Consider the following 13,167-nt stretch of genomic DNA (forward strand, 5'->3'; position numbering starts at 1 on the left):
AGATCCAAAAGAGGCAGCGTAAAGCCACGCTGAGGTCTTGTGGAGATTCGCAAATTTGCTGAGGAGCAGATCAGATCTAGTGCCAAGAACCAGGGTGTGAGACCGGAGGGCCAGAGGATAGAGCATCTAGGCAACAGATCGATCAGCCAGAGGGAGTGATGCAATCCCTATCAGTTGTGACGCAGAGTAGCGCAGAGGTTGTGCAGAGGCAATGCGGGGCTAGCCATTCAGTGGCTGGATCAATGTCAGATCTCCAGTGATAGTGTGAGGTATTTCTCACTAATTCTCTGTCAGTCAGATTCTTTGTATCGGATAGCCAGTAAGGCATCCAAAGATTGTATTAAAAAACTACTGCATAATAATTAAAACCCTCAGCTGTTGCACCGATTTTCCCACATTGGGTTTTTCCGGGGACATTGTCCAAAAACAACGGTGTCAATTGTGTGTGTGCTATTTCCTTCTTGATCAGTATTGGTTTCCACAGTATTTTATGTTGTGCAGGTTGCAGTAGATTTTATTTCGATGTTTACTGTGTAACATTGTAAATTACTTGATTCAGAAATTGATAAGCAGGAGAAATCTAATCAATTGTTGCAGTAGGGAATCGGGTAACTGATTTCTCACACTATCTGTCACATGCTACCACCTTTTGAAGGATGTACCTTGAACATATTATCCCCTTTAGAAGTAGAAACCACCTAATAGGATACTTGGTTAACCCCATTTGAAGTTTAAGAGACATTGGCACATCTCGAAGCCCATTATGGAAGGGCAGGCCATTATGAAGTCCCCACCTGTGGTCCATGGTTGGTAGCTCATTTACTCGATTTCCCTAATGGCTTGTTGTACTAGAAGGCTAGGGGACACATTGGATCTTCTGCAAGATTGCAGATGGTTTCTATCTTGGGTTTGGTCTCCTTATACAAGGTCCTAATCCTCTAGAGGGCTACGTCAACACATGTAGGGTGTGTTGAGACCCATGGACCTCCACAACAGTAGACAACACTCCATGGATCCTCGAGGATGATCAAAGATGTTGAAGGTACTCCCATTGGATGAAGATGATGCACTTGGTCCACTTTTGCCCAGCCGACCCTAGAGATGTACCATGCACTTGGTAGCTGACCCAAGACTTTTAGCATGATGTGGCATCCCCTAAACCATCATCAGAGCCCTTGTAGAAAATCTACATGCATCCTCGACTCATTTGGAGACCCATGAGGCTATTAGTGTGCCCCCACACCCATTGGGAGCACCACAGGTTTATTGTTTGGAGAACAAGCGGCCCATTTTTGAGGGTCCTACTCTTCATTATGGCACCCATGGACCTCATTAGGCCTCTTATAGGGCCCTATGACATGCGTGGATTATTATTTGACCTCTTGAGAGGCTTATTCTTTCATTTGTGAGCTAGTTTGGTGGGCTTGTCACTAAAAGTTAGATTATTAGAACATTTATTTTTTTATTTTTGGGGCTTATGTAGGCCAAGGAGACTAATTCAAACTCCTCACTAGTGTATAAATACAAGTGAGATGAATTCATTTGCTCATCATCACTTTGGATTAGATCTCCTCTCTCTTGAGAATTTCTCACTTTTTCTTGGAGCATGAATTTGTAACTTTATGGATGAATTTTGATGTTTGGATTTGGTTATCTTGTCTTGGAGCTTCTCTATAATCAAATTGTGGATGGTTGGATATACTCTATTACATGTAAGAACATGCTTTTAATGCTATTCTTGTTTTACTTTGTCATATACATTGTATTGGGATTTTCACAATTTTCAAGGCTAATTGCTGCATGCTTAAATTGTGGAATTTTATCTTTATATAGCATCTCTCAATGAATGGGCCATGTAATGTGAATGAAATCTCATAGGGGTAATTCTATCAATGAGTTTATCTTGATAAGCCATCACCTTTTGCACATCGAAGTATAAAAGCTGCAAGATTGCTTCTCTTTGACATAGAAGGCTAGCGAAGTAGTCTTGAGGTGTCCTTGACTAGGAATCAAAGGTCCTCACTCATATTCATCATAGACTCCATTCTCACAAGACTAAGGCACTAATCTACCAAAAGGTGGTCACCTAAAATCAACTTCTTTTCACCTTTTCCTAGGTCTAGCCAAGTTGGGTCACCTAGGGCATCATTTTCCTGACAAACTATCTTTCCAAAAAGTTCGATCTCCTAGCCTCTCCTACGCTGGTGTCTCCTCAAGACCTCCTCCAAATTTGAGGCCATTCCGACGAGTTGTGAGAAACGCTAAGCTCTAGCTCTAGCTCCAATATCAAACTTTGAGTTAACATTCTTTCTTTGATCCTTTCCCCCACCTTGTCTAGGTTTGGAACATCTTTGATGCTAAACTTTCACCTCCTAACCTAGGCCGGGTTCACTTGGTCTCGTTTGGTCCCGTTCCTTTGAAAAGACAATTCTTCAATAACGATCTGGGATACCAATTTCAATAACGATTTTAGGGATTGGGAAATTCTTTCACAAATCATATCCCCTAAACCTAACCCTCAAATCCCCTCATTCATCTCATAGAAGACATTGTACCTTGATTAGAAAGCAAGCAAGCTCTATCCTTCAACCTCTTCTGGAAAGGGAATCATTTGGGGTCACTCCACATCGACTCATTGATTTATCCTTCACTGGTGACTATAATATGTCAGGTCTCCTCCCATCAGTGAAAGTCCATAAATAGTAGGGAGCCTTAGCTGAGGTGGCAGTGGGCTAAGTCTCCATTTGTTGCCCTTGGCCTAGCATTTGCCCTTTAGGTCCCTTGCTAGTTTGAGTGGTAACACGACCAATTTTGAAACTCTAGGTCCCTTGTCACAATCTTCTAGGGCTTCAGCCCTTAGATAGAACAACATGTTTTTGACAGCTTTCCTTCATAGTCAAGGGTAAGGAGGATACTCAGCCTCCTTCACAAGGATGATTACTACAAGCTCAAGGTAGATTCAACCATAGACTTCTTTATGATCCAAAGGCAAAACATGATCCCAAGCTCCCTCTGTCTTCCATTCGGAGGGAGATAGACAAGCTTTTGGATAACCACCTTCAAGAAAAAACTTGGCTGCTCTTGAACTTCGCTCTGATACCATGTTGATTTTTTGTGACCAAATCTGATGACTACTTCTTATGATTTCTTATGTTAATCTTTCTTGTGTTCACATTCATCATAAAACAATTACATGAAAGATCTCAATAGTAGAAACAAAAATGCCAGTTGGATCATAAAGAGACAGTCAAACAAGAGACACAATTATTTTACTGTGGGAAAACCCATTTGGGGGAAAAACCCAGCAACCCTTTCTTAGAGAAATTATTCAGTTCAACGAGAAATACAATCTGATATTCTTCAATCCAAACAAGGTTAGACATGACCATAACCAAAACTATGTCAAACCTGGTCAAACATAAATAAGTAGCCTCAGGAATTTTGGTCAACTTTGTTACACAGAATTTTGGCCTTCCTCAGAGATCTGGTCTCTCTCAGAAAATTTGGTCTCCCATGAATTCAGTCTGCCTCAGGTAATTAGGTCTACCCATAAAAAAATCTTGGTCTGCTGCTGCACGTGTGAACAGAAGAGAATAAGAGATCTGAATTGTTTTTGAGGACAACGAAGCCTTTATATAGTCTCCTTGGAGGCTGAATGGGTGCCTCTATAAGGGTTGTCTTGATATTCTTGGAGCCAAAAATTTAAATTTAGAAATTCAAAATTCCCTCTCTTTGAAGCCAAAATGAAGAACATGTCTTGTTTTCATTATTACATATATTTGAAGGGCTAAAACATCAATTATGAAGACTGACCATAGCTACAAAATTCAACATCCTCCACTCATGGGCTTAGTTGACCCCTGGGCTTTTTCTGTATCAAATTGAATCTTACAATAGAGCATGCTTGTGAGAATTTTTTGTAGTATAAGCACACTGTGAGCAACTACAACAAGAATAGTTTGCTGATAGGCAAAGACATCTAGAATTAGCATAATTAAACAACCAACAAATTAGACCATCTTTAGTCTCTGCTATTTAAATTTAGTACATGATTCTCTAGTTTCTGCATCTTATTTTAAAGATATGAATTTTTGGTGGTAGTTTTAGAGGTAAATAGGGGAGACTACATTTTGTATTGACCAAAGAGTTTGATATATAATCCACATAGGACATAGGGTCTGCATGTCAGAGGCTGGCATCGTACACATGGTTCTTGTGTTGGATTTTATTGTTTATTTACAGCTGATGGCTGCTATTGATTCCATTTTTTTATTTACTTTTTGGCAGGAAGAGTTTCAACTAGCCTTATTCAAGACTAACAAGAAGGAGAGCCTTTTTGCAGACAGGGTAATCTTATCTAATTCTTTACAGGCATGGAAGTATTTTAATTGATCTTTCGTATAACATAAAGATTCTGGAAGATGGTTTCTAGGAAAAATAGAAGGTTATTTTTAGTTTATGTACTATTATACAGCTTGCTATCTTACACTTTATTCTCAGGGATGATTAGATATAACAATTTACAACATTGAATGAGATTGACTGATTCAGCATGTCACATTATTATGCATCTTGCATTGATATGAACTTCTTTGTAATTGTTACTTCTTTTATGATCAATTGTTTGCCCTGGTGTTGCAAACATTGTCATCAACAAAATATTGGTGGGGGCTGTAATTGGGACAATAAAAAAATCAAGGAGAAATTGGCAAACTGAAAAGATACAAAATATGTTCCTTTGCTTCATTTAAAAAATATTTAAACTAACATCAACATCAAATAATTACATCACCACATAAATATGAAAATTAGACCATATATAAGATGTATAAGATTCAAATGAAGCATCACACATTAACTGGTGATGGTTGTCCTTTCAAGACTCAAAACTGAACTCATAAATCAAAATTACATCCGATGTATATCAGGAGTCATGTACAACGGTCAATCTATGTTTGATTTGCTTTGCCCTTTTTACAGCTGTCCTCTAGAAGAACATTCTGTGACCACGATTGAACAATTTCTGGTGTCTCCTCTTTTTGTTTAACAACTGATTTGGTGGAAGATTGTGCCTGATGTATTGCTCTTGGGACAAGGAAAAGTGAGGTCCTTGTGGAGGTGAACTAGTTGTTGAAATGTGTAACTAGGTTTGGTCTTCATAATATTCTATGTACTATTGATTTCATGTATTTGATGTAAAAGAGAGAAAATTTATTATTGTTATGTTATAGCATGAGTTTCATGCTCAAGGTCAATCTGTTTTAGGTCAAAGCACCCATTGTGTGCTTCTAGGGTTTTGTCACAGAGTCAAGAAGGCATAAGAGTCATTGACATATGTAATAGACCCTATTGGGCATGTTGTATCAAGTCAAAACAATTTATTTAAATCAATATTGTGTCAAATGTTCCTCCAAGACCAAGTCGGCCCGCAAGAGAACAACTCGGCCTCATGAAGGGTAATTTGACCTCCTAAGAAGCCTATTTGTAAGAAAAACTCTACCTCATTTGAAGGACCAACGAAGAACGTTCGATCATAAGGAGAAGAACAAGAAAGAGGAACGAAGAGCAAGTCAAGGACTAGAAGATAACAAATTTGAATGTTTTGGGTCAATTTCTCTCACACATGTGAAGGATAAGCTAGGGTTTCTGCATCACCAAAGATGATATTTCAGATCTCCAAGGAAAGACGAAATTAGTGGTCAAAGGGAAAGACATCATCCAATTATCTATGAAAGAAGAACCATGTCAAGCGAAGGAGGCCTAAAATAGGCTATCTATCCCATACATGCAAAGTTGCAGCCACTGCAAAAGGGCCGGAAAGTTGCAAACCTGTAGTGAAGGTCGAAATTGTTGGAAGACCAAAGTTTGTTGCTAGAAGCTATGTAAGGAAAGCTCATCAAGAAGGAAGGTTGACTTGGTCTTGGAGGTGTCTCTGTCTTGGCCCTAAAGGGTCTTGGAATTCAACATTTGAAGATTCTATAAGAAAAGAAGAATTATTTGTGGGGTTTTCTCTCTAGGAGAGATTTTTGCCTTGGCTAGTGATCTATATCCTGTGTCCATTTGTATTATTGATCTTCAGTTTTTGGTAGTTGTTTGATGATAAGAACACCATAATAATTAGGAAAAGAAGAAATTAATTATAATTCCAACAAGTCAAAGTAAGAGAATATCACTAGCGGTTATCAAGTTTAGAGAAACCACACCTATCTAGCTGCCCTAGATTTCTCAACATGGTATCAGAGCTAAGGTGACAAGGAAAAACAACTTGAAGATCATTCAATTGAAAAAGATACATAAGGGCCAAAATACAAGAAGAAGAACATCAAGGAGATCTAGTCATCACATCACAAAGATCCTATCATCTTGAAGGAAGAACTCTTGGAAGAAGAAAGGAAGACCTCAAGGACCCTACCTCCATCTTAAAGAAAGAAGGACTCTACATATTTGAAGCACCTTGGGAAGTCTCTCACATTCTACATCCAAAAGAAGCAAGAAGAACACTTCATCATCAAAGAAATCAAAGAGATCTCCCTCTTATTGAAGAAAGGATCACATCTCAAACATCTTTGAAGAAGATCATCTCCTCTTATCTTGAAGAAGTAGCATTGTCTTTTTGAAGAAGGAAGATCACCAAGGAGGCACCTTCATTTTTCAAGTAAGTACTTTACATTTATATCTCAATCTACAAATCAAATGACTACTTTCTGCAAGGAGAACAATAAACTTGTTGGGACATCAAACTACCTTGCATGGAAGAAGAGAATATATTTAATTCTCACAGAAAATGAAGTTATTGAATATGTCATGGGCTCAATCACCAAACCTCCACAAGAGCAATCTCAAGAACTATCAAAATATATGAAAGGAGAAGTAAGGGCTCAAAGAATACTCCTTGAATCGATCACAAATTCTCTCATTCCCTATGTAGCAAAGTTGAAGACATTAAAAGAAATCTATGGCAAGTTGGTGGAATTATTCTCTGTGAGTACAATAGGAGAAATAATATCTTTAAGAACTGAATTATACAAGATGAAAGTATTAAGAGAAGAAGGGGTAGCCTCATATCTCATGAAGGTATCTCAAATAAGAGATCAACTACAAGAGCTAGGAGAAACAATGTCAGATCCAGAGATGACCACTCTTGTACTCAATGCACTACCAGATGAATGGGGCAACTTTGTATCAAGTATCTATGGAAAGAAGGAAACCACTCCATTCAGTGATCTATGGTCATTATGTAAGATTGAAGAAACCAGATTAAAGGCAAAGAATGACGTTGGATCAAATGAACAAACACAAGCATATGCAACTATGACAAGGAAGAAAGGGAAGTTTGGAAAGTTTGAGCCTCGAAAAAGATTGCAAAAGAAAATTGACATGTCTAAGATTTAGTGCTATGAATGTAATGAATATGGACACTTCAAGAGAAATTGTCCTAAACTCAAGAAAGGGAACAAGAAAAGAAAAGAAAGAAGTGAGGCCCATGTGACCAAAGAAGTAGAAGAATCAGAAGAAAAGAAGTCAAAGAAGGAAGAAGTGAAAGACCTCTACTATTGAAGGTCTCACATACATTTAAGTTTATTTTTAAGTATATAGAAGTTAACAAGTCATGGTAGGAAGCATTATAATCATGATAAAATGCATTATAGCAGAAATTAAGATGGCATCATTCTAGAAGCATGAAAGAATAGTTGAAGTAGTAGTTTGTATGATGAAGCAAGTCATCTAGCAAGATAGGAAGATAAGAGATCATCACACCTCATCATCATTAGAAAGAAGCATTTGCAAAATAAGGATCATCAAGATCCTCCATAGGAATATTTGTTAAAAGAGTTCCACTCTACCTAGAAGAAGCAAGTGTTACATAGATAGTCTACATTCCACCTAGTGTGGGATCCACAGTTTAGAAGGATGAAGGCATGGTGACAAAAGAAGTGCAACATGTTGAATCTTCAAGGAAGGGAAAGGAAGTTGCTAAAGGAAGTCTAGATGATCACATGAAGGAAGAGGTATGCATATGTTTTGATAGATAGTTGAAGTCATATCATCGCTTAATTTGCAAGCAAAAAGATTAGAAGGCTCTATCTCATAAGCATGATTGAAGAAGAAGGAAACTCTTCCTTCTGAATGATACATGAAGGCATAAAATTCAATATGCCTTGAACTCTTCTACATGATGACAAGATGAAATCAACATTACATGACCTCATGGAGAATATGAGGTGGTTGGAAACCATTGTTCCTATGATGAAGGAACTATGTATTGAGATCCCGAGGAAGCAGTGTATGAAGAAGCTGGAAGAAGAGTTCGTAAAGATGTACCTATAGCCACTTGAGATGAGATGAGTAATCAACATCTGATAACAATTAGAAGGATTAGCTATGACATCTCCATGGAAAAGTTATGAAAACCCTGATAAGTATGATGAAGAAGGAGAACCTTGGTAATGAATTCATATTAAGATGTTGATGTTGCAGAAATAGATGATATGACGAAAGGACCATCATGAAGCGGTAATTGTATTTTTGAAGATTCACTCTTTGATTTTTGAAAGCAAGCGTCTGGTTGGATTGGAAAAGGGCTACTGAGAGAGGGTTGAGAATGTTGTAGGAATTCACCTACAACTAGTACACATAAAATTGGATGAATAATTCTGAAAGGAACATGACTCGGAAAAGGTAGCAGTATGAAGGATAGCCAGATGATGACGAAGAAGGTCACTTTCTAATGAAAAGGAGGAGGATATGTCTAGTATTATCTAATAAGGGAAAGTGATGTAGAAGATGGTCAAAGCCCTACGAAGAAGTTATGAAAGAAGATGGCTCCATGATATAGAAGCTGAAGTTTATCCAAGACATGATGATGCAGAAATAAGGATCCCTACAAGTAACTGATAGTATCATGATCTCCACCAAAGAACAGATAGCCGTTGTTGAAAGCAAGTCCCTAGTCAAGAGGGAGCTTGAGTATATTTCTTTTATGTAAAGGAATGAGTAAATCCTCCCTAGTTGAGAGGGGTAGATAGACACATCATTCTTGTCTTCACATCATGAATAAAGAATGGAGGATTGAGTAAGCATCTAAGAATCAATACTCTTTGAGGATGAGGTAGGGCATCCAATAGGTAAGAGTAGTCGAAAACTATGTCACAAATTCGGCGAACCCAAAAAAAAGTTTCAAATTCGTTCAGGTACGATGAACCTAATAGTTGAACCTTAAATTCGAACCTCAATGAATTCGAACTTGAAGGCGAACCTAAAGATGAACCTGAAGTCGTATTTCAAATTCGGCGAACCCAAAAAAAAGTTTCAAATTTGTTCAGGTACAACGAACCTGATAGTCGAACCTTAAATTCGAACCTCAACAAATTCGAACTTGAAGGCGAACCTAAAGACGAACCTGAAGTCGAATTTCATAATTTTTAATTTTTTTTTTTTGGGTTTGGGGTTATTTTTTGGGCAGTTTGTGTCAGTTGTTTTAAAGTTTATGAGAAAAACCATGGGCATCACATGGTTTTCTCTTGTTCCACTTCCCACCAATTATTTTCCCATGACGGCCATAGATTTTCACAAACCAACTTTAGTCTGAGTGTACTCGCCCTATTGTGCTCAGTGTTGCCGTTGCATGTTGTATTCTCTGCAATTTCTTGAATTCAATTTCTAGATGCTGCTTGTCCCTGCCGCCCGAAGCGTGAAGTTAATAGTGGTCGTGATTTGTGGTCCGTGGGTGCTCACTGCTACTCATATAGTTTTATTGATCAATTTTGATTTTTTATTATTTTATGTCATATATATATATATATCTATGAAACTAGATTCGTCCCCTAGGCCCTACGTGTCCCGAATTCAGCGAATCACACACGATTCTGGCGGGTTCGTGTTCGAAAATCAGGACACGTCGTGTCCGATTGGGACACTTCGAATCCTGAAAGTGTCTCATTTAGGACACTTCGAATTCAGAACGTGTCATGATCAGGGCACTTTGAATCCTGAATGTGTCTTGATCAGGACACTTTGAATTCGGAAATCAAGAACCCGCACGACATTATAAAGTCGTATTTCCCCATTCTATTTGCACATTCATTTGTTAGTTTGTTGTGGGTGTTTGGGAGCAAGGAGCAAAGGGTGTGGGAGCATTTTCAAGGAGATTCAAGCAACAGGTAAGTGCTAGAGCCTGTCATATTTGATGACAGTAATACTATAGAGGGGTCATCCTCCACACCAGCAGACGCAGAGATGACTTTGGATACAAGGGAGGAGGATGCAACAGAGAAGAGCAATGGTGACCATGACGATGAGGACAGTGACACTGATTTTGATGATGACTATGAGGATTGATGACTCATGAGTCATGAGCTACCTACTGCCTTGAGGCTTGTATACTTGTAGACTTGTAGTTGTAGTTGTTTTGTATTTTCTATTTCTATTTGCCATTGGCATTGCACTACCACTACACATTTTTATTTTGATGGCATAATGAGAAAAATACTATCTTTTTTTTTACTATCTTGTCTTTCTCCTATTGGATCATTGATGAATTGAATATGTATTATAAATTTATAATTTATCATTTATCATTTATGTCACAATTGTATTTGTAATTTTGTATGCATAATGTTACTTTGTAAAACTTACATCTAGATGAAGATCTATGTTTGAATCAATGAATTTGTATCATGAATGAGAATTTGTGTAAGAAATATCTAATTTTTAATATATATATATATATATATATATATATATATATATATATATCTGAACGTGTCTGTATTCGACACTCGAATCCCCGTATCTGTCGAATCTCGAATCCCCATGTCAAGTGACTTATATATATATATATATATATATATATTGAAAAATCTGTATAGTCGAACTTAATGCCGAACCTCATATGAACCTCATCGGAAAATTCGAATTTGAATCGAACTTAATTGTTTTCGAACTCAAATTCAAACCCGAACTGTGTGACATAGGTCGAAGAGGAAATTCCTTGAGGATGTGTAAACCCAAGACAAGAATGGTCCTAAAAGGACATACTTGGTGAAAATCCCGATGGGGTATGTGCCTTGAGAGACAATGATGAAGGTGTCTATAAATCATTGTATCTCTTGGGTTGTGCTCTATTCTAGTGTAGAGATAGAGTTGTTAGTCAAGGTCTTGCTATATGACAATGCTGGTTGATATGATGCTAGACATCCATGTTGCAATTGTAGCATTGTAGCATCTTCCTTTGCCTCTTCTTTTGAATCCCTTCATAGATGCTTGACCCTGTTTCCTTGGACCAACATCATTCTTCTTCTTTGCATGTGTAGAGAAAGCAGTAGATTCATTTCCAAATCTAGATTTATCTCTCTCCATCATTGTTGTCTCCTCTTGAGTGCTGCATCGAGCCAATAATTCATCGAAACCATGTATCTTGTCATTGTTGAGAATGGTGGTGACAAATATATACCATGGTCTTGGAAGACCTCCAAGAGCAATGAGAGTGAGCTCCCTATCATAAATAAATTCTCCAATAGATAGCAAGTCATTCTTGATTTGAGTTATTCTCATGAAGTAGGATTGGATAGAATCCCCATTATTCATCTTGATATCCTTCAACTTGATTTTGAGAAAGAGGATTTGATTTGCATTGTTCACTTTGAACATTCCATTTAGCTTATCATAAATGTCCTTAGAAGTTCCCAAATCAGAAATATGGGCAACCAAATGCCTTTGAATGGAGTCAATTATAATTTTCTTAGCTTTGACCTCACCTTTTCTATACTTCGTTCTCACAGCAGCAAGTGCATTTGAAGGAGGCTCCACCACTTTTCCCTGCACATAGTCCAATACTTCATGCTACTCCAAAGTCAGGTCCAAAGTCATCTTCCATGCATGATAGTCAGATTTGTGATTGAGCTTGTCCTCAGTCTTCAAGTATGATGTAGAGGCCATGGAGACTCGAATGTTCTTTGTCCAACAAATATCTTAGTGATTGCTTTTCCCTCTCTTATTTGGGCTTGTCCTCACCTGTGCTTTGGTACCATGTGGATGCTTTCCATCATACACGCTTTAACTAAATGGTGACAGTACCTGTTTGGAAGTAAGTTCTCAATCCGAACCGATCACAATAGTCTTCAATTTCTACTTCAACTAAGAACATTATCAACAAAACAACAAAAGTGGATGGAGAAATTTTCGGCATTCGACCTATAAATACTGCACAAAAAGGGAGAGGAAAATGTCGTAGCTGCTACACTCTCAGGAAAAGATGAGGACAACACAACATGCGCTGCCTTGGTAATTGTTCCTGACTGGAAAGATGAAATACAAGCTGAGTATGCCAAAGATTTGCACTGTGGTGCTATGATTGAAAATATCAGTCAATATGCCAACTTTGAATGGAAAAATGACATATTATGGTACACTGGTAGAATTTATCCAACTCCATCATCCAAATTTAGAATGAAAATTCTAAAAGAATCTCATAGTTATCCAGTAGCTGGGCATGTTGGATTCTTCAAAACCTACTACAATATTTTTCCCAACATGCACAGTTCTCCAGTAGTTGGGCATGTTGGGAAAAATATGTTGCGGAATGTGACGTTTGTCAGAGAAATAAGGGCGAAAATATCCCAACTCCTGGTTTACTATACCCATTACATATTCCAAATAAAAAAAGGGAGGAAATCTCGATGGATTTCATTGAAGGACTACCTATGTCGGAGGGTAAGGACAAAATATTTGTCGTAGTAGATAGACTCACCAAATATGCCCACTTCATGGCAATTAGAAAAATTGACACAAGCAAGCAAATTGCGGAAGTGTTTTGTAAAAACATCTACAAGCTACATGGTTTTCCCAAGGTTATTGTCAGTGATAGAGACGCAGAATTTAAAGGAAATTTTTGGAAGGACTTCTGCCACCATGCAGGAATAACTCTCAACAGGAGTTCAGCTTATCACCCCCAGACAGATGGTCAAACTGAAGTTGTAAATAAATGTTTGGAAACATATCTCCGTTGTTTCGTCTTCAACAAACAAAACATCTTCGTTGTTTCGTCTTCAACAAACAAAACAAATGGTCTGAGTGGCTACACCTTGCAGAATGGTGGTACAATACCACTTATCATACTTCAACTAAAATGACTCCATTCCAAGCCCTATATGGCTATGAACCACCCAA

At 37.9% G+C, this 13,167-nt stretch overlaps 1 protein-coding gene across 3 annotated transcripts in view; it reads left to right on the forward strand.

Moving 5' to 3' along the window:
• Positions 1-13,167, forward strand: part of LOC149175562 (calcineurin B-like protein 3) — a 201,958-nt gene that overhangs the window by 98,551 nt on the left and 90,240 nt on the right. For 2 of the 3 annotated variants that reach the window (XM_089419710.1, XM_089419711.1), the window contains one exon: positions 4,288-4,371. In XM_089419710.1, the coding sequence (XP_089275836.1) occupies positions 4,288-4,371 (84 nt within the window). The remainder of the gene's footprint in view (positions 1-4,287; positions 4,372-13,167) is intronic. The other variant, XM_089419712.1, reaches the window with a different exon arrangement.

This window comes from Pinus tabuliformis, chromosome 4_1, assembly GCF_031772625.1.
Source record: "Pinus tabuliformis cultivar Carrire ecotype Pingquan chromosome 4_1, CPIR1, whole genome shotgun sequence".
Lineage (NCBI taxonomy): Eukaryota > Viridiplantae > Streptophyta > Pinopsida > Pinales > Pinaceae > Pinus > Pinus tabuliformis.